The sequence below is a fragment of the Sciurus carolinensis genome, chromosome 10 (genome assembly GCF_902686445.1).
Source record: "Sciurus carolinensis chromosome 10, mSciCar1.2, whole genome shotgun sequence".
NCBI classification, from domain to species: domain Eukaryota; kingdom Metazoa; phylum Chordata; class Mammalia; order Rodentia; family Sciuridae; genus Sciurus; species Sciurus carolinensis.
This window is the reverse complement of record NC_062222.1, coordinates 104,592,518-104,615,357: the sequence shown is the minus strand read 5'-3', so window position 1 is coordinate 104,615,357 and position 22,840 is coordinate 104,592,518. Positions and strand designations below refer to the sequence as shown.

Below are 22,840 nucleotides of genomic sequence, written 5' to 3'. Positions count from 1 at the left end.
TTCTGTTGTTAACAGACACATCCAAAAATTAGGAGTTAAAAAGTGGAACATTTTCAAGGTTATGGAATTAAGTCATCTGGAGATGGAGGGTTAGGAAGTCAGCTCAGTCTTCTGAGATGTGGTCAGCAGAAATACCAAGAAGCCAGAACCAGACAAGAAAGGTCATTAAAATCAAAACCACTGAGGTAGGACAATGGTCTGCCCTGTTCTGAAAATATTAGGGACTCTCCCAGATGACAAGGGGCAGATGCCAGGTGGCTGGGAGCAAAAGCATGCATAGAATAATCACTGAAGTAACCGATAGTTACATTTACTAACAGAGTAAAAATCACACCCTATGGTGGAGACTTCAGACGTAATGAGAAAGGCATCCCTTGAAGAGGCATTATGAAGAAGAGGACGGGAAAACTACAACTCCACCTCTGTCTGCAATGGCATCGAGAGGTCCTGCCCATCCTACAGATGACGTAAAAGCTAAATACATTTTGTCCTTTGTTCTGAGTCTGCTTGGGATTTCTGTCTCCTGCATGTTGCCTTCGGCTCCAACAGAAGTCTTGCTCCTGTCTCAGTCGTGCATTTATCTGTTTTTTGATAAAGAGCACAAGAACCCACAAAGTCAGTCACAGATGAGTTAGGAAATCAATCCAGATAGTGATTAATGTTATCAATAATTTTTTGGATTACAGATCCCTTTAAGAATTTAGAAATACTAGGGACTTCCTTGTCTTCTAAAAATGTGCAGATAATTGTGCACATAACTTTGTCCTATCTGTACCTCAGATTAAATACTTCTAAACTAAAAGATACCTAAATTTTCTTTTAATGCCAAAGAAATAATAATAAAATAATGTATTAAGGTAGGTTACTAACTTTCTCGCTTGTACATCAAAAGGCATAAAATGACCATTACTAAAACAGAACAGGTAGGGGAAAGCAAGGAGACTGTGAATTTGGAGCTTACCTTGGACACATTAAGCAGGCATGCCACTTACATGTTAACATGGAGATTTCTAGTGGGACCTGGGTATACCAGAAGTTGTGGGACTCAAAGGAGAGATACATGCTAATCACTCCCATTCTGTCTTCTCTCCCCTTGGTAACTTTAATATTTGCCATTCTTTTTAGGATCAAAATCTCATTTACTTTGTCTCCTCACCCACCTTGTTAATTGCCTGAAGGAAAGATAATGCCCATGATAGACAGAGATAGATAGGTAGAGATAGATAGATAGATAGATAGATAGATCTATCAATAGATGGATAGATAGAAATATTTTGACATTCCTCTTTAAAGACTCCAGCCTGATGATCACTTGATAAAACATCTGTGAATTCAACATGGTCAAATGGATTAGATAATGTTAACCTTCACCAAAAACAAACACAAAAAATGCCTTCTTCTACAGTTTTGAAGGAATATTCTGGCTTCCTGCACCCAATTTTTGTCAGGATAACTTTTGAGCTTTTGACAGATATTCCTAAGGTGACCAGAAATCTACAGCATATTTCAGCCACTCCTCTAAGATGAGCTCAGGGACTTTCTTAACACCATGGGACTCATGACGGTGGTGTTTCCAGACCTATATTTCCTACACATCTCTGTAGTGATTCTACACAGTGATCTGTATCTTTTTAGATTACTATTTGTTTATGACACTTTGAAAAGTTAGTTGTTAATCAAAAAGTGAGTAAAAGTTAAGCATTTTCAGTCTCTGGGTTATGTAGAGCAGGGGCTGCCCTAGGCAACATTATGAAATACATGGCATCTGTTTTTCACAAATGTCTGCTTCAATTCAATTGCAATAGTTTAGATGTTGAATGTCCCCCAAAGACTCGTTTGTTAAAGGTCTGGTACTCAAGGTGACATAATTGGAAGGGGGTGGAACCTTTAAGAGTTGAGGCCTTATGGGATGCTACTAGGTGGTGGGAGGGCATGCCCTTGAAGGGATTTTTTTCTTTCTCTTCCTCTTTGCATTCTGACTGATAGTATATGCAAATTTCCTTTGCCACATGCTCTCTTCTATTTGCTACCCTCACCAGAGGTTCAAAGCAAAGGGGTCAATGGATCTTGAACTAAAACTACCCCAAACCATGAGCCAAAATAAAATTTTTTCTTTATAAGTTAGTTATCTCAGGTATCTTCTTACAGTGATAGAAAGCTAATACAGTTGTATTTCTTTCAAAAAACTTTCCCTCTATACCTAATTTTAGTTAAAATGACTTTATGTTCTTTCTCCCTTCTATTCTTATTAAACATTTTCTTTATCCCTATTCCCTATCTCTTTATCCCTATTTCTATAGACCTATATATGAACATATATATCATTTATTATCCAATTTTAAATAATTGCAATTAATTTTTAATTACAAAAGAAATATAAACTGTAATTTAAATGTTTGTTAAAAAAAAGAATAAAAGTTAGGACTGGGGATGTGGCTTAGTGGCACAGTGCTTGCCTAGTAAGCTTGAGGCCCTGAACTTGATCCCCAGCACAGAAGAAAGAAAGAAAGAGAAAAAGGAAGAAAGAAATTAAAATATCCATCATCCTGAAACCAGATATAATAAAGTGTTTTTCCATCCAGTCTTTTTTTTAATTTGTTCTAATTGGTTATACATGACAGCAGAATGCATTTTGACACATTGTACACATATGGAGCACAACTTCTCATTCCTCTGGCTGTACCCGCAGTCTTACTGATGCATGAACATTTACCAGTTATTTGTTAATATAATTAAAACATTCTATATATATATAGATCTCTGTCCTTTCTTTTAGTTAATATTATGGAAAGACCATAATTTTTCTCATAACCCACTTGCTTATATTAGACACATTCTTAAATATCAATCCAAAAACATTCTGAAAGAATATTCCCAAGACTTCAGTCAGGAACAAATGCTGGATTTTAACTAACATCCCAAGTGACATTGCTACAAGTACCTTAGACTATCACAGCTTTATTGATCTCTTCACTCTTCCTAGAGGAAGCAACTGGTCACATCAATCACTCTTATTGACTTTTACTACCTGTGATCTGTTCATAACATCCACACTAAGAATCCACAAATGGGATCAATCCAATTAGCCACCCTCTCTGCTTCTGAATCCACACCAGAGACTACCTCCCAGTTATGCACTTTGCTACCACTACAAATTTATAATTTTCTTTAATTATCTCTGAAGTCACTAATAAGCTTCTAATTGGCAGATCTAATTGATATTTTCAGTCTTCATCTGCAGCCAGCTCCCTGCACCATTTACACTATTGAATATACACTTACTTGTACTTAATTTTTTTCTCCCATAGCTTTCACAACCAACAACTCTTCTGATATTCCTAATGTCTGCCTAGCCTTTCTCCATAATCTACTTCTTCAACACAGCTCTTTCTCTCCAAATTCAATGATCATTTGAGTTTATCTCCTCCTAAACCTGCATATGGGACATTTCCACCTGAAAGTTGTGCAGATACCTCAAATATAACAGGTCTAAAACTGACCAATAATAAGGCAGGGCTGCTTTTATCCAGTGTCCCTCCATCTAAAATAAGAATGTTGCAGATTTAGAAATGATTTAAGGTTTTTTTTCCTCCATCTTCTCCACATCCGGTAGGTCATAAAGTTTGTGCTAAGACAGAATCAGATGATTGAATCAGACTCTCACAGATCAGAAATCAAGGATCAAATTTCACTAATAAATTTAAGAATTGAGGTCTAGACATCTCACATAAACCCCAGTTCCTTCTGTCACACACTGGACATTGACTCTCTGGCTCAGAATGATCAATGGGGATATTAATGAAAAGTTTTATGGGGTGCCTTTCTGAGAAGGGACCACATAAGTTTTAAAAATTCTATATTTTAAATTCCCAGAAAAAAATGAAGAGTATGTATGGTATCCTCAGATAGCAATTCTTCATAGAATCTGATTTATTTACTGTTAGTCATCCTTTAGTCAGGGTAATCTGGTAAAGACCTTCACAAAATAAGGTCTCTCCTTACTAGAAATTTCATTCTTTTATTGGGACAGTCAATTGATATGGAGATTCAACCGGGTCCCTTCTTTTTCTTCTAAGGCATTCCCTGATAAAGTGAATGAATGAATTACAGGCCAGCTGCCAGCTCTATAATTGCTTACTCTCAATTCACTGGATTACACCACCTTTATAGCACAAGAATTTATTCTTTGCTTTCCATTGCCACTACTGTGCACTGGCTCACCTCTACCTTGAACAATTCCAATAGCCACCAACTAGCCAAACCAATTAGTTTCCCAATTTCATGTGTCACTCAGCTTCCACAGTTGCTTTTTCCAAATGCACATTTTATCAAATCAATTTCTGATTTACAATCCTTTGCCTGATGTCTAGTGTTCTCTATTTCCAGATTTCCACACTCCAAAATATTCCTTGATATTCAGCCAAATCAAACTATTCCTTGAACATACCTTGTTTGCTGGATCACATATACAAGCAGGGGTTTCTATCCTCACATCAGAGAAAGTGGACTTGACGCTAAAGTTAATAAGAAAGAACAAAGGAGGCCATTTCATACTGCATAAGGGAATTATACATCAATAAGACATAGCAATCATAAATATTTGTGCCCCCACAATGAAACATCTATGTACATCAAACAAACCCTTCTCAATTCCAAGAATCAAATAGACCACAGCACAATAATACTGGGTAACTTTAACATGCCTCTGTCACCACTGGCTAGATTCTCCAAACAAAAACTAAAGAAACTATAGAAGTAAAAAATACAATTGATAATTTAGACTTAACAGACATTTATAGAATATTTCATCCAGCAATGACTAAATACACTTTCTTCTCAGCAGCACACAGATCCTTCTCTAATATAGACCATGTTAAGGAAGTTATCACATGAGTTGGCACACAATTGTAATACTACCTTAATATATTTTTAGCATTTATAGGGTTATTTTGATAGCTCTTTTGCCATTAATTTTTGTTTTTGCTTTTTCCTTGATTAGACTTGTTTATTTTTCATCAAATTTTAGCTGCATTATTTCTTCTCTATTTCATATATTTCTTATCCTGCTCTAATTTTTTGCTTCCTACTACATAATTTGAAAATAATTTCATTGTTATTCTAGTTTCTTTATGATACAAGTAAATTAAGTTAAAAAGGTTCATCTGAGTACTCTTTAATCCCAGAGATCCTGATATTTTAAGCTTTTATTATCTTAGTTCAAAGAACTTTTTATTTACTTTTCTTGTGCTTTCTTCATTGATCTCTGAGATTTATAAGAATGTCATTTAATTTTTAAACAGTTGACATAAGGGGGTGGGGTTCTATATATCTGAAGGTGATTGATTTATAATGTAATAAATCATATAGGAAACTGCATGATTTCTAATTTTAAAAAGTAATGGAGTAAGATGAAATCTTAGAGCTGTTTTAATTTGCATTTCTCTAATTACTAGAGATGTGAACACTTTTTCATATATTCATTAATCACCTGTATATCTTCTTCTATAGTGTTTATCTAGTTCCCTGGCCCATTTATTGATTGGGTTCTTTGTATTTTTGGTGTAAAGTTTTGTAAGTTCTTTATAAATTTTGGAGACTAGTGCTCTATCTGAAGGGCATGTGGAAAAGATTTTCTCCCACTCTGTAGGCTGTCTTTTCACAATATTGATTGTATCCTTTGCTGAGTTTGAGTCCATCCCATTTATTGATTCTTGCTTTGATTTCTTGTGGTTTGGGAGTCTTGTTGAGGAAGTCTGATCCTAAGCCAACATGATGAAGACTCAGGCCTACTTTGTCTTCTATTTGTTGCAGGGTCTCTGGTCTAATTCCTAAGTCCTTGATCCATTTTGAGTTGAGATTTCATCTTTCTCCAATTAGAACATAAACAATAATAGATGTTGGTGAGGATGTGGGGAAAAAGGCACACTTTTACATTGCTGGTAGAGTTGCAAATTGGTGCAGCCACTCTGGAAAGCAGTGTGGAGAATCCTCAGAAAACTGGAATGAACCCACCTTTTGACCCAGTTATCCCATTCCTCAGTTTATACCCAAAGGACCTAAAATCAGCAAACTACAGTAACACAGCCACATCAATGTTTATAGCAGCCCAGTTCACAATAGCTAGAGTGTGGAACCAACCTAGATGCCCTTCAACAGATGAATGGACAAAGAAACTGTAGTATATATACACAATGGAATATTACTCAGCCATAAAGAATAATAATATTATGGCATTTGCAAATAAATGGATAGAATTGGAGAACATCATGCTAAGTGAAATAAGCCAATTCCAAAAAACCAAAGGTCGAATGTTTTCCCTAAGAAGTGAATTATGACATATAATGGGAGTGGCAAGGTGGGTGGTAAGAGAAGAATGGAGGAACTTTAGATTACATAGAGGGAAATGAGATGGGGGTGTATAAAAAATGGTGGAATGAGACAGACATCCTATGTACATGTATGATTACACAAATGGTATGAATCTACATTGTGCACAACCATAGAAATGATAAGATGTAACCCATTTGTGTACAATGAATCAAAATGCAATATGTAAAAATAAAAAATAATTTAAAAATAAGTAATGGAAATGCTTTTTATATTGATTGTATTGGTTACATACATGTTAAAACTGATCAAACTTCATGCTTCATTTTGCAGTATAAATGGAGGAGCTGGATAACTGGGTCAAAAAGTGGTTCCATTCCAAGTTTTCTGAGGAATCTTCACACTGCTTTCTAGAATTTGAAATGTGCATTTTATTGTAATTCAATTTTACCTCAATAAAGTTATGGAAATTTAAAAAAATACCATGTTTCCATGACTACAAAGCTATCAAGCCCTGTCACGTGGATGTCCACAGTTCTGTCAATAATTTGCAATGTCTTTTTTCTCTAATGCCTTCCTAAACTCTCCATTCAATTCAGGCAATTACATCCTCCTCTGTATCCCCACTGCTCTTTATAAATAATAAGTAAAATAGTTTACTTCAGTGAAAATTAAGTTTAAATAAGGTGTCCTATGCCAAGGGCTTTATACGTATCACATACAAATCCTCCAACAACCTTTTGAAATATATACTATTACTCCAATAATTTTACAAAAGGGGAAACCAAAATTTTTGAAAATATAAATGATTTACCCAAAGTCATACAGTTATTAACTAAATAGGATTATGGGGTAAATACGTCCCTGTTACTCCACAGCCCTCCTCCTTAAACCTGGACATAAAATGTTTCTACTTTCCCATCACACAGATTTCCTAATTAAGCCAATAATCTTTTTCCAAGTGGCAATCTGGTGCCAGACACACTGTGAGGCTTTACTGAGCATGGAAAGTAAATCTAATTTTAAAAATCACCCTTCCTGGAGAAATCACCAGTTATAATTTCATTTAAAATGCCTGCCTAGTATATACCATTCTTCACAACTTCACCCAAGAAATAGTACTGAATGTTAGACAAAATGTAAGACTTCATGCCAGAGCAAAAGGAGACCAGATTTAAAATGAAATAACTCTCCTGAACTTGACTGACCAAAATATTTGTTTCAGGTTTAATAGTGAATTCCTCTGGGGAGTTTAAAGTCTCCTAATAATTGCTGTCATCATGAACCGTGGGGAATTATTACAATGAACAGGCATTACATCGTCTGTAATTTTCCTCTAACACCCCTTATCTTGCAATTCACTGACTTAACTTCTTATTCAAAAGCTAAGTGAAAGCTGTTCACTGGCAAGAAGCTAGGGTAGAACCTTCCACTTGCATCTTACCTATATCATGACATAGAATATTCTTCCTTATCCACCTCCCTCCTCATATTTTACCTCAAAGCAATGAACATATTTTACTACTGATTTAATTTGTGTAGCAGCATTCAACTGAAATGCTAAACAAACTTGACAAATGTCATCGTTTTTATGCTTAAATCTTTTTCAAATGGGCGATAGGGAAATAACCCCAAGGTGATTTTCACCAGATCAATAACTAGAAAGTGGCAGAAACAAAAGTAACCAACATTTGATTTTCTTTAACCCTTGCCTAAATTTTTATGCACTTTAGCATAACTACATCTCTAACAATTTACCAGATATTCATTTTTTTATTCTGTATGCCTACTTTAAAACTATATACAACCACAATATAAATATTTTTCAGGTATTTTTTGTTATCCAAAATGAGACCCTATTTTCTATACTTTTATTTACTGACAATTCACAAATAAGAAATGCTGAATATAAGGCAATTAAAATTACCAGTCTCCTATTCACTATACACATTACTGAACAAAGAAATATCATAAGGAGAGTTAGATAATGTTTTCTTCAGAAAGATGTGACATGTACAAGTAAGAATAGAGTTGTAGGTATTTTAATAAAAATTATTTCTTTCAGATGTTCTTCCAAAATGAAAATGATTTCACAGGATGTGTGGCACATGGTGGATGGGCTTGCGGATTATCAGCATGAAGAAGCTAGAGGCTGGAAAATAAAATTTCCTTATTCCAGTGACATACAGGTCTGGTTCTGATCAGTTTGCCCTCCTACTGTGAAAATTGTCAATCAATAAGAAAGACTTGAGAATTTGCCCTGCCTCTCCTATGTCAACCATATATTAAGTAGTTCCTCAGAGAAAGTTCTTCACTACCAAATTCCAACCAATAAATGTGGAAAATGTGATAAAAATAGAAAACCACAATCTTGCAGAGCCTAATATAATATTTGAATCAGACAACTGTATTTAAAGATAAAATTATTAGGTCAACATTTGCTGGGAACTTACACTGGAGGGATCAAACTGACGTCTACTAATCAATCTAAGTGTCATTAAATCGGGACAACCACACTCTGCAAAACAGAATAGACAGAATCACCTATAAATAGTGTTATAAAAAAAAAAAAAAGGAGAAGTTGAATCTAGTTAAGGTCAAGTTATAGAAAATATAGGGACAAAAAAAAATTTAAATGATATCACAAGAAAGCAAACAACCATATCCAGAACACGGGACATTAATTAGGTCTTTTGCAAGACCCTATTTGGTCAGCAAAACAAATCGATGTCATTACCCGTAAAGCAAGGGTGGCAGGGATGAGAAAAACACAAAAACAAAGAAAGAGAGGAAGAACTATTCCATATTGAGAAAACTGAGAAATTAAAATAGAATCCCTATTCCTGAATTTAAAAAGAAACATCTATAAAATATTTTTGAGATGTGATTATGAACTATGCCTCAGATATTTCCATGAAATTATGTCTTATCTTGCTAGCATTAAAAATAAAATAGTGCTTATGTAAGAAAATATCCTTAAGGTATTTAACTATGTAGAGACAACCATATCATGATATTTTCTGTTTGCTTCAAAATTCTTTAGGGAAAAAAAGAGAGAGAAATGAAGTATTGTTTTGATAATTGTTGAATTTAGGAGATGAGCCCTCAGGAGTTGTTTTTTTTTTTTTTTTTTTTTTCTTTAACAATCTTATCTGTTTTCAATTTGCATTTTTTTAAAAATGGCAACACAAAATCTAAATAGTGACTATAAAACTGCTGCCTTAACAGAAGATAGGTCTGGTGCTCTTTCATGCAAAGGCCACTGCCCTGCTGACAAAGCTGGAAACTTCCTCCTCAGCCATAAAATTAAGAGAGGGGGAAATAAGTGATTTGCAGAGGCCATAAAACAGTCTTTAATCCTAAAATTTACTAACACAAGACTCTGGTTAATTTGCTCATGAAACTGACCAAAAGTGCACAACAATTTTGAAAGAATTATTTTGCCAAAGAAACTGTAAGACTGACTATGAAGAGCCTAGGCTATTTAACCCCGAAAGCAATTCACCAGCCCCTGACCTACAAAGACAGGAAGTGATCTGTGAAATCTGTGAGGCACCCAGGAGGGCATGCTGCCATTGGTGCCTCAGAGGTGGCCTCAGAGGACAATGAACAGGCAAGACTCTCTCAGAAGGTAAAGGAAAGGACCACAAAGGATTATACAAAAGAGAGTCTCACACAAGGGAAGAATCAACTGTACCAGAAAGACTTAACAGGGAATTTATTCCATTGCCAGTTAAAGGACTGTTTGTTATGTCTAGGCAGCAAAGATTTGCTATAGACCCATGGCCACTGGGATTCCCATTCTCCCATTATCAGATCAAAAACTATCATTGCAGTCATTCTGCTCTTATAATTTGTATTGAATGCACTGGTGGCAAGTAACAAATATTAGCAAAATCACAGATGACCATTCCACAAAGCATCATATTCAAAACTTGTAAAATGTAGTACTTTACATGGTTCAAAGATGGAAGCAAGCTGATGAGACAACTTTAGGGCAACTTTAGAAAATCATCATTAGCATGAAGTTTTGTCATGTTATGCAGGAGCATGTGTCCAGGATGCTATAGCTGTGATAGGAATTTTAAAAGGGAGGAAGGTGGCCAAAGACATAGACTATGGTGGGTTCCTCTGAACAGCTCCCTCCAATTCTTTCCATAACCTTGTGATTTACAGAGATTGGGAACTAAAAATTACATTTCCATCACTAGGAATCAGAAAAATAAAATTTTAAATACAAGTGAAATATCACCTATTTTTGCAACAGTTACAAAGCTGAATTTTAACAAGTGTTAGCAGGGACATGAAGAGAAGGGATTTTCATGGGCTGCTTCTGGAAGTGCAGACAGGTATACTCGTTTGCTAAACAATCTGACAGTATTTAGTCAAACGATATACATGCATATACAGAAGCCCAACCATTTTCATCCTAGATGTATATTTCAGGGAATTTTCACACAGGTCCTAAGTGGACTTAGTCACAATCAGATTGAAAGCAATCTGAAATAAAATACACACCAGAAAGTAAAAAGCAGCCATTAGGAACAATCCCTTAGTTTAAATGAGATATGAAAATGATGGGAATCTTAAAAAGAAAATGCTTCATGAGAGAGATAATGTGTATATAAACTAAAAATAGAAGCAAGACAAAACAGAAGGCACATTTTCTCAGCACACATATAAATATGAGGTTTCACATTAAATAAATCAGAATTGCTATAGAGGATGAAGTGGTAAAGATTACATAGTGTAAATTTTTAAAATAATAATAAAAATAATAGGGTTGCACAGACCAACAAAGATAATACAACATGAGGATTTGTTGGTAATATTTTTTTCTTAAACTATATTTCCTAGACTCTCTTGTGGCTTGCTTCTCACATGGGATTTATGTTCTACAACTAAATACTCCTGCGAGTCTAGGCAAAAGGGAAGAAAGAAAGTATGCTGAGGATGGTCTTATGATGAGACTGTGTCGTAGCCCAGGTAGCCCAGATAGCCCTGGAAGCTGCTTGGCAGGTAACTAATTCTGAGCTCCCGAATCCCTACAAGGCAGCATCTCCCTTAAGAACCCTATTCTGTGATGTGGTTGGGATTCATTCCTGGAAGCTCTGTCCTCCAACCAGTCTGCAGTAAGCTATTACATTTAATAAATTCTTTCCAGCATATATTAGCTGGACTGGAATTTGCTATTTGTAACTGACCTTAGAGAAAAACAGGGTATTTGAAAACCATTGACTTTTCAGATTTTTCCAGATTTTTTATAAGGTAGTTTGAAAGCACTGTAGTGGCTTGCCAGATCTGATGGAACAAAGCATCCCAAAGTAAGTGGCTTACACAACAGAAATTCACTATCTCCCAGTTCCAACTGCTGAAGTCAAATACTGAAGTATGAATGGGGTTGGTTCCTCCTCAGTGCCAGGAGGGAAAATCTATTCCAAGCTCCTCCCCCTAGCATTTGATGGTTCATTGGCAGGTATGAAATATAGTCAGTATGAGATATAGTCAGTGTTTGGCCATGAGCAGGGACTACACAGAGCCTCTCCGTTTATGAAAGGCACATGTGCTCATGTACCATTCACCTATCATGCACAATGAAGTCAAGCAGGGCACATAGACTGCAAATCTATATTTCTTGGCCCTGGTAATGAAATACAAGAAGTAAGTTCACTATTCTTTACTACCACACTTTCAGCATTTAACAGGCTATGGACATATAATTCAGGTGATGGATGTATGGATAAATAAAAGCAGACTAAATAAGAGGTATGATTCAATAACTTAAAATTAGTTTGAACTTGTCTCAGTTTGGTAGTTTTGCATTTCCAATATTTTTTAAAGCCATTAAATGAGATAGTGCATGAAAAAGTTTCATACTCAAGCGTTTTGTTAATAACAATATTAACAGAAATGACAGCGTGACACAATAAAACAAGGAAAAATACTCTACTTTAATTCAGCATAGATTACTTGACACATATTACTTATGGTATTCCATGATGGTAATATGAAAAAGAAGATCAATTTCTACCATTTTCTATATGAAGAGTTGAAGTATAGAAAAATAAAGTAACAGAAATAAAATAAATCTAAGTACCCATAAAGATTAAAAATATAGTCCAAGAATTTCAATTGTTAAAAATTTTAATCCTAAATTAGGATCAACTTTAGAAGGACTTATCCCTGAAACCACCACACAGATGACACCAATATTTCATACCCACCATGCCTTCTTCCATTTACCATTCACTAAAAAGCTGCCACGTTAGCAACTCTTCTCATCAAAAGAAAAGTGGAAGTCATTTTGAAATTATATGCATGAATTCTTATCCACCACCTGCAAAGAGGCATGCTAGATGCAGCCTTCACCAAGCAGAAGAAAAGAAGTCGGAATATTGGAGAATTACCTCTGAACAGCTGCCAGCATTTCCTGGCTTTCTTCAAATACCTGGACTTTGAGCAACTAGAAACACATTCAAAGAACAGTTTCAATAGGAGCTGATTGAGTTGACAGCTAACAGTTTTCCTAAATTTGTTAAGTTATGTATTTGAATCTAAAATATAGCCTGAAAGTTTGGCCAAATGCCCAAACTCTAGGCAATGTTGGAGCTCATGTGGCTCTATGACAATTTGTTCTCTTGCATAAAACTGCTGAAAATCAGAGCCAGAAGCTCTCATCAGAAATATAAATAAGGAATATGAGTAAGAAGTTTTTTGATAAAATATATCGCATGGTCTGAGTCAATTTTCATTTAATTCTAGTATTTTTGTTAATTATGCCCAAATTGACCATTATTAGCACTACACCTGGAAATGCATATTTTCCCCCTAAGCAATAAAGAACCAACTAGAATAAAGGTTTTTTTTTTCATAGTATATTACAATCAATGTTATATTTAACAAGTCAATAATTTTCAAAACTAAAAACTCACTAATAATAATGAGACTTTTCTAGGGCAATTTTGTACAACTATTGCTCTCGATTTCCTTAAAAAAGGAAAATTAATCTCTTACTGATGATTAATAATATAGAGAAAAGGGATTACCTATGTATTTGGGGGTCCTTAAATTAAAACTGACAGTTACTATTACTTATTGAGCACTTAATTTGTGCCTGATACTATTCTGTATTTTATATAGATTACTTCATTTAATCTTCATAACAAATCTGTAAGGTGAATACTGTTGTTTCCCCCACTTTCCATTCAGGAAGATTTAATTATTTGACCAAGACCTCAAAGCTACAGACTGAAGTTTTCAAGGAACATGAATGAAAAGCATTTAACCATTTAGAATGTTTAAGGATTCGCTTCTTAGATCCAACAGTTAGGCATTGTCTCTCCCTAAACACAGTACTGATCTCCCTACTCTACTTGTACCAGAAATTAGAAAACAATGCAAAATGATGTGAAATATCAATATATTAGAAATCACATGTCAAGGATTTTATTACTATAACTGGTAAGAGAAATGAAAATAACACAACTGATTGGTTAAATCACTATTCTGGTAACCTGAAATCAACATCACACATTTTTCTTATATTCTTAGGTTATATTTAACTTGGGTTTTTTTCCCCTATATAGAGTTAGTGAGACTGGTTATAATATAGTAGAAAAAACATCAGAAGTTAAAAGTTGAACAAACACCACACTAAATTTAACTAGTGAATAATCAAACTAATGAGCATCCTGTTAGGTAGCACGAAATAAGGTGCTGTCATGGCCAGCAAAGTTTATTTTTATTAACTACCTTGACCCAAGGTTAATGAATATAGGTAAAACTGATACTGTTATGTTGATCATTAAACAGTAATACCTATTAAGTGTATCTTAATATGCCTTTTAAAAACTGAGTTGAGATTGCAATGTAGATTTAACTGAACTGCAAATAAATACGTATCAGCATAGACAAATATTTCCTCTAACTTCCTGAATTTATAACCAAAATAGGGCCTGACCACATCTGGAGGCAACCATCATTCTACACTCCAAGGTATTTTTTAAAAAGTAGTTACTCAACATAATGGTAGATAGACTAGGGCACTGAGAATTTACCCAAAATCTTCCATACACTAAATAAATCAAATCAATTAAATAGTGACCCTTTATTAAATCCCTTCCACTACTAATTTAAATATCAAGAAACGTGTATGCTTTGCAATTCTAACAACTTAGTTTATAAGAAGATCCTTTTAATTTGTCTCATAATTAACATTATACTTATTTTCACTCTTCATATTGCTATGTAACAACTCGTGTAATTGCTCCTACCTCTTCCTAATATAATAAATAATCCCCCTATAACATAATTTACCATTATATAAAGTTCATTGTGATCACCTTAAATACAGGGCTTCTCTTGTCCACAGTTGGCATGTGTTACAAGTTCTATAGCCTGGTAATTATTCAATAAGTGTTCTTTAAATTGAAGTGAAAATGAGCCTCAAATTTAGTAACTGTCTTAATGTACCCTCAAACACCTGTAGCTCAGTCTTTAATTCACTTTTTTATTTGGAAAACACATTTAGTAAATTCATGTTAGCTCTTTCACTGGCCACTAATAACACAAAGTTAAGACTTACAAACTCTCAAGTAGAAAACTAGTATGGAAGGTCAACATGAAAACTGGGTGGTTACATGTGTAGAACAATCAATAAATGCCCTATAATTTCGTATAACGAAAACAGAGAGAGTAGCTGAAACACCATGAAGATGGATCCTACGGCTAGGGTTTACTCAGCATTACAATGCTGCCATACCAGGAGATACGCTAAAAAGCCAGTGCACCAGGAATTAAATTTATAAATGGTATCAACTCCACACAGAATACTTCATTTATTTGTATTTTTGAATCACAAAACACCACTAAATTTGTATGGTAATTAGGAACTTTTATAGGGGCTAGAGATGTAGCTCAGTGGTAGTGAATTTGCCTAGCATGTGTGGGTGCCTTGGTCCCATCCCCAGAACTGAAGAAAAAAATTAAAAGAAAAAAAAAACTTGTATGATTAACAGAGATCAATGATGAAAAATATGTCATGGGACAGGGAACCTATATTCAGATAAATAGGTGGAGAACCACCATCCCACTGACAACTTAAAGGGTGGTTAACTTACTTGTTGGAGTGACTGATCCTAGAATTAAAGCCATTCTAATCTAATCACACAAAGCTGTGTCAGCATAGCGCAGAAAGCTATAAAAGAAAAGTTGACAGGCAGTACTATGCTAGACATAAAAGTTCAAGGGTCCTACACAGCAACGAGTGCCGTACTACAGCCTCCAAATTTTCACTCTAAGAAATTTTGTCATTTACTATTTGTTCCATTACTGGAACTGGGTACTGGCAGCATGTATTATTGCTCAACCAACATTCAGAGTTCAAAATATGAAGTACTATTAAGAAGAGAACAGAAATAAATCAGCACTACCTTTACTGTGAACTCACTGAATATGAAAAATAAAATAAATATATAATGCTGGATTTAACTATGAAGGAGATACATATCACATTTCAAGCATATAAATACCCACTGTGTATGCAATACTATTAAAAAATGCTTTTTTTGTCTTTCTCGTCCTTTATTGTTAAAAACAGTCACAATTACACTTACCAGACATCCCCCCAAAACGGCACAATAAATCACTCTATTATGGCCAAGAAAGGGCAATCCATCTTCAGTATTTGGAGGAATAATTTTATCACATGAAATTTTATCATACTAGTATATGTTGTAGTGTATTGAAAAGACTTGATAAATAATGAGTTAAGAATGAAATAGATAAAGGTGTTCATGTAGCCAAATAAAGCTGGAATTTAATGTTTAATAGGCTGTACATAACCTTGAGCATACGATCCCACTGACTTGAATACAAGCACTTAAGATGTGAATCCAGCTCAATATTTCTCAGAAAATATTGCCTAAGTTTCAAGTTCTAGTGGGAAGGGCTAAAACACTTCTTGGCTCTGAATCAGAAATGGGTTCTGTTGGGAGTTGATCCAGAAAAACCAACAGGAGTATGATTGGCAAGTCTAGGTCACTCGGTCTGAAAAACTCAAGTTCCAGAATAGAAATTAGTTATTGAATTAGTTGTTTCAAACTCCTCAAAGTTTAGTACTCTATTATTTAATTGAAAAATAATTTTATGATTAACTTTACAATTAACTTCAATTAACTGTACTTTGAATAAACCAAAAATGAAAGTTTAATATTGGCAAGAATAATAAAGTCTATAGAATTTTACTTGTAATAGTAACAGCTGACATTTGCTCAACTCTGAATATGGGTCAGACACTGGTCTAAGCAGTTTTCTTGTTTTCTCAAATCCTATAAAATTGGTACTATAATAAGCTCCATTATACATGTGAAGGAACTAAAACACAAAACAAATAAATTAGTTAACCAAGATCACACACTTGTCAAATAACAATGTCTAGAATTACTGAATCATTTGCCAACCTCTTACCTTCTACCATAGAAACTCAGGAGTGATGTGTAATGCTAAAACCAATGTCAAAGTGTATAACTATAATTCTGTTATTTTTAGAACAGAATCAAACCACTAAATTCACATGTAACTTGAATTTTACAAGATGTATTACACACTAAATAAATACATTTTATACAACAAGTAAGTATTTTTGAAAAAACTGTGCCAAAGGGGAAATAAAAACTTTAAGGTTCCTTCCAGCACCTAAAACACAAGTAGTGGCTGGGGATATATAGTTCAGTTGGTAGAGTGCTTGCCTTTCAAGCACAAGGCCCTGGGTTCGATCCCCAACACTGCAAATAAATAAATAAATAAATAAATAAATAAATAAAATAAAACACAAGAAAATAGATAAGTTCCTCTAATAATTTTTCTTTTATGAATATCACCAATAATCTGTTAAAACTGAAACTTGTCAAACAAAACAGTTATATTCCGCCACTACCTAAACTGAACAGGAGGGATGTTTCAAAATTGTACAGTGTATTTTCATTCACCAGGTATTATATGAAATTCCATTCATATATCTGTGAAAATATAGTGCAAGCTATATAAAATATTTATGTATTTATGTATACATATATGTTAGCACTCAAGATAAATTTTATATTCAAAGTTAAAAATGACAGCTATATTTGATCAACTGACAGCTGAATTGCAACTTAAAGAGAAAAATATTTAATCTGGGATTGTACATCTCACCCCAAAGTTAGAATAACCCTAAAGAAAGTTCTGGATTGCTTCCTAAGATCTCTGGGACTATTATGAATGAATCTCAGAGCTCATTATAAAAGTGGGAATTCTGCAAGTGATTATTCATAAGATGAATATTTTATTTTATATAATAATTTGAGTGAAAAAGATCCTGAATTTCAAATACCTCTCAAACTGTTTTATTGGTCAAATTTTAAATTTTCCTAATTTAAAGACAAACTATATTATCACATCATGATGAAAATAATGAATATTCTCAAATCCATGATTTTCTAGGAGGAAAAGATACATCAAAATCATGAAATAGTAACAAAATTTAAGAAACTTAACTCTGTACAATACTCATGCTTCTATCTATTTTAACAAAAATTGCTAATCACAAGAAAGGCAAAATTTCATTTCACACCACCTTCTGAAATGCTTGAAAATATTTCTTTGATGAAATGATTTACATATTTAAAATCTAAAAACATTGTTTATAAAGATCCCATTGATGAAGATAAATGTAAAACATGTTAAAATGTTTTATTTGATATGTACTGAAAAGATGCCAATTTTATATGAACCTAACCTAAAAATATTACTTTCCTTTGTGTGACTTTTCTGACCATCAATTTTGCTCCTGTGTACAAAAAATTCTTTGATATAATTAAACCAATTGGGTTCTTATCTACCACTTCAGTGGACACTTGATTTGCTTCTTTGTTATGGTTTCCTCAGGAAATATAGCACTATTTAAAAAGACATTCTAACTCTACAGCCAACATGCTCTGTCTGTCCCCCTACCTCCAAGGTTACCAAAATATAGACACTGAGCCACCTTCTACTCAACCTTGCATTTGTTCAAGAAGTTTCTTCTGCTTCTCAAATCAAAATAAAGTGCACAAAATTGTTCAGTTCCCCAACAGTGGGTGAATTAGTAAAATAAGTAAACACAATCAAAGCAGATCTATGTCCCTTATAGGTTTTCAATGTTACTTTTCCTAACACTACAGGAAAGTTTCAAAACTTTTGTGTTATGCCAAAGTAAAAATGTTTGCAAAAATAATGGCAAAGTCATCCCAGCTGGCTTTTCATTCATCCAAATCTCCCTCCAGTTGTTGCCCTGACTTTAAACTTGTCACTGAAAATTGTGTCCACCACATTCCCATCACTCTACCCACAAAGCCTGTAGTTAAGATTGTGGTACTTGGAGTTTTTGAACCCCACAGGGCCCGCTCCGGAAGTACACTATTAAATAGATAGCAGGATAGATAGGTAGGTAGGTAATTAGATAGATAGGTAATTAGATAGATAGATGATAGATAGATAGATAGATAGATGAATGAAACGTGCCAAATATTTCCTGAAATCCACTTTCTAGTTCTCATTTCAGAAAACCGATGCAATGTTCACCTTGGGAAAGTGCATCCAACCCCATTTCACACTCAAGGGGTGCAAAAAGGATACATAATCTCTCCATCTCCCTCTCCCCCATTCCATTTGTCTCCCTTCTCTCTCTCTCTCTCTCTCTCTCTCTCTCTCTCTCTCTCTCTCTCTCTCTCTTTCTCACACACACACAAACACACACACACACACACACACACACACACATACACACAGACTCTGTCCCCTTTGTAATCTCCAACCCTGAAAGCTGCACTCACACATCTAAGCCCCCTAGTTCCTTCCATCCTTTCCAGTCCGCAAGGCAGTTACACTGGAGATGCTAACTGCCTCCGGTAATTGTGGGTTTCGATTGGTCAGTATAAGCTTTTCTACCAGTGGCTACCACGCCCCGGCCCCCCTGAGGAATCCTAGAGGTACATCCATCATTCCGTTGCCCCCTACCGAAGCCACCCGCAGTCGGCGCTGCTGCGCGCTGGCCCGCACCTAGGAGAGATGCGCAGAGCGGTTGCAGAAATGCCTAGATGCCATCCCGCCGCCTGGAAGACCACCAGTTAGAGACACACAAGTGACCACCACCACCACCACCACCCCTCAAGAGTCCCACAGAGGCTGATAGGAGAAGGGCCCGTAGGCGCAGCGTCTCCTCCCTGCCCGGCTCGGTAGAGGAGAACGCACAGCATTCAAAAGCGAGGCGGGGCAGGAGGGCAAGACCAATAAAGTTAAGGGAGAGGACTTCCTTAAGTGGGGGCTGGATGCTACTGAATTCGAGAAAACGCGAGCCTAGAGAGACTGGAGAGGGGAAAGCATAGATTGTCCCCGCTTCGTGTGGGAGGCTTGCAAGAAGACCTGCTGCACTAGTTAACCAGCTCCCTCCCGGGCACTCCGGCAGGGACACCCTGACAGGCTAAGGCTGGGCTGGAACCCGCCGCGGTCAGGGACGGCGGCAGGTTAGTAAAGGGAAAGGTCGCAAACTTACGGAAGAAGATGTACTCCGTGTAGCTGCTCCAGATCTTGTCGTCGCGGTACTGGTTGACGAAGGCGGCGGTGCCTGAGGAGTTACACGCCACCATGTGGAAGCCGGCCTCGGACAGGCGATCGAACGCCTGCTCCAAGTAGGTGAACTTGAGGTAGAAGCGGGACGTGTACTTCTCAGGCTGCCGGTCGGGGTCGCGGCTTTCGTTGAGCGTGTCCCCAAAGACTTCCTTGGCCAAAGCGATGCGCCCGCACACCATGATGCGCGCCACACGCCGGAACTTGGCGTCTGCCTGGTTGTCGCGCACGGTGGTGTAGGAGCCGCGGTAGCCCAGCGTGAGGAAGCCCGAGCGCTTGTCCAGCGCGGCGCCGCCGCCACCGCCGCCGCCGTGCGCTCCCGGGCCCGAGGGCGCGGCGGCGGCGGCCCCGCGCAAGAGCAGCGCATCGCTGCTGCCCTGAGACACGTTGTCCTCCAGGTCGCTCTGGCAGCCCTCGTCGTTGAGCGAGTTCTGCTTAGTGACCTTGGGCGACAGCAGCTTGACCAGGTCGGTGAGCTGGAAGTACTCGGCTTCGCGCAGAAGCCGCTCCTTCTCAGGGAAGTGCTCGGGCAGCGCAAGCTGCTTGTCCCGCAGATAATCCAGCACGTACCTGAAGAGAAAGCCGTCCCGGTCGATGAAGAAGCGCGCCCGACTGTCCCTGGGCAGTTCGCCCCGGCGCCGGGCGCCGCCCCGGGGACTAGAAGGCGAGAACATACTGGCCAAAGTGCTGTCTGGGACGCTGAGCAGCGTCGAGTGCTTGGTCACATAGACCTGGCCGCCCACGTTCAGCTCCACCACCTCGGGGAAGGGCGAGGGTGCGCAGGGCCCCGGGGCGGCGGCTGCCGAAGCTCCTGGCGAGCTGGACGAGGAGACCATCTCGCTAATTGGCAGGATGGTGCTGCCGCCGCTGCCCGTGTCCTTCAGAGCCATGGTCACCCCCCACCAGCGGCCAGGTGACCTGGCAGAGCAGCACTTTGTGGTTCCCAGAGCCCGTGCCCCGCACGCCTCGCAGTCCCTGCCCTCTGTGTGCGCCTGGGCGCCCTGCACCCTTGGGGCTGCGCGTTCCTCCCGGCGGGTGGCGGGGCTCAGGGCTCGGGGCAGCGTCGGCGTCGGCGGCGCCCGAGCTCCATCGGGGAAGCGACGCGCGGGAGAGGAGCTCCGCGGGAGCGGCGGCGGCGGCGGCAGCACTAGGAGGAGCGGCCGCTCCTTTGGGGCGATGGTGGGGAAGTGTGAGGGAGACTTGCGAGAGGCTCTGGGGCTGCGGCTCGGCTCTCCGCGGGGAGGGCAGGAGGAGGGGCCGGAGCAAAGCAAACTCGCCGCCCCAGCAGCTTGCGAGCGCGCCGCGAGCCCCGAGCGCGGACGGTGGCGCTAACTACTCTCGCAGCCCGGGAGGCGGCACTGACGTCAAGCCCGGTACTGGGACCCCAGCCACAGCTGTCATTTAAAGAGATAGACGCCAGCCGCTGGCTACCAGACTCCGACGCTAGGGGGCGGGGCCGAGGGCAGAGCCCGCCGGAGACGCTACTGGGCAGCCAGCCCGGAAAAGCGGGCAGGGAGCCACCAAAAACAAACCCAGAAAAGGGACAGCATCTCTCATTCATTCAATTTCCTCTTTCCGTCTGTCCCTGCCTTATTTTCTCTCTCTGTTCCTTTCTCACTCCTATCCATCCTTCCTTGGCTTCCTCCTCCATGTTAGCCCAGTAAAACTAGTTTCCTAGACTACTTAAGGAGCAGGGAGGGGAGATTAGGTTTTGATTATTGCACAAACTCCAGGCACTCAATCTGAAATTACTACAGATGTTTGCGACCGCAAAAACACTGCAGGTGAGGGAGGGTTTAATCTCTCACAGTTGCTTTATAATACTTTTTTTTTTTTTAATGAAGGGCGAACTGCCTGTTACCTCTACTACAGTCACATTTCGTAATTGCATATTTAACTGCATGCTCTATATCTAGTTAAGGATTTAAAACTCAGAATCTGATTCAATTTCACAAACAGTGAAGGACTATACGTAATAATGTAACTTTCCTTCTATCATCTTTATGATATTCGTTTCATGATAGATGCTTAATAAATGTTTATGGACAGCAGGATTGAACCAAAGAGGAAACTTACTCTATTGGTTCCATGTTTCAAATCCTGATCAGTTTGTTCATGAATCTTTTTTATTTTCTTTTCGATGTCACAGAGCAAGATGATTGCTTATATTTTACTAGCTTTCTAAGCCCAATTGGTCACAAATTTAAGCTCACATTAATATTTATTTGTACATATCAAAGGTACCTACGGAAAAATCAGCATCATATGTGATTGATTTTGTGTCCAGAAACATAAGGAATCATTTAGTTATCAAGTACAAAGGTGAATAGAGCATGTTGTGACACATGCAGTTCATTTCCAAAAATATTATAAAAATACAATAGATGAACTCTATCCATTAAGACTTAAAATTATGCACAGATTTTAATGTTTTTAAGTCTGAAATATGATTCCTTCTCTTAAATTCACAAAAGAAAGAAAGATTTGAAATGCAATTTTAACCTTAAATTTTCATAAACGAATAGCATTTTAGTCTTTGGAGCGTTACAAACTGTATGTAATTAATTAATCCTTATAAACCACATCCACAGAAAATGCTCTACCAGTTTTGAAGTTTGGTTACCTGAGGCAGAAAGAGCCTAACTGACCAATGAAAGAACACAATATATTTGCCAAAGAACTAAGATTTAAGTAAAACCTAGTTTGCACTATGCACGCTCATGCAATCCTCTAACTCAAACCATTGCCTTACCCCAAATTTATAAATTGACTGATCAAATTAAGAAGTAGAATTGATTTGACCTTCTTTATTTAAAGCTAAAATCAAGCATTGAAATAATAGGAAAAATACATCATTTTGAAGAAAACA

The 22,840-nt window shown here is 37.5% G+C and overlaps 1 protein-coding gene across 1 annotated transcript in view; it reads right to left on the bottom strand.

The window, feature by feature from the left end:
* Kctd8 (potassium channel tetramerization domain containing 8) overlaps nt 1–21,231 on the bottom strand; it is a 255,499-nt gene extending 234,268 nt beyond the window's left edge. Inside the window, exon 1 of the mRNA XM_047565713.1 lies at nt 19,898–21,231. Within this exon, the coding sequence (XP_047421669.1) occupies nt 19,898–20,861 (964 nt within the window). The 5' untranslated portion in view covers nt 20,862–21,231. The remainder of the gene's footprint in view (nt 1–19,897) is intronic.
* Between the last annotated feature and the right edge of the window lie 1,609 nt (nt 21,232–22,840).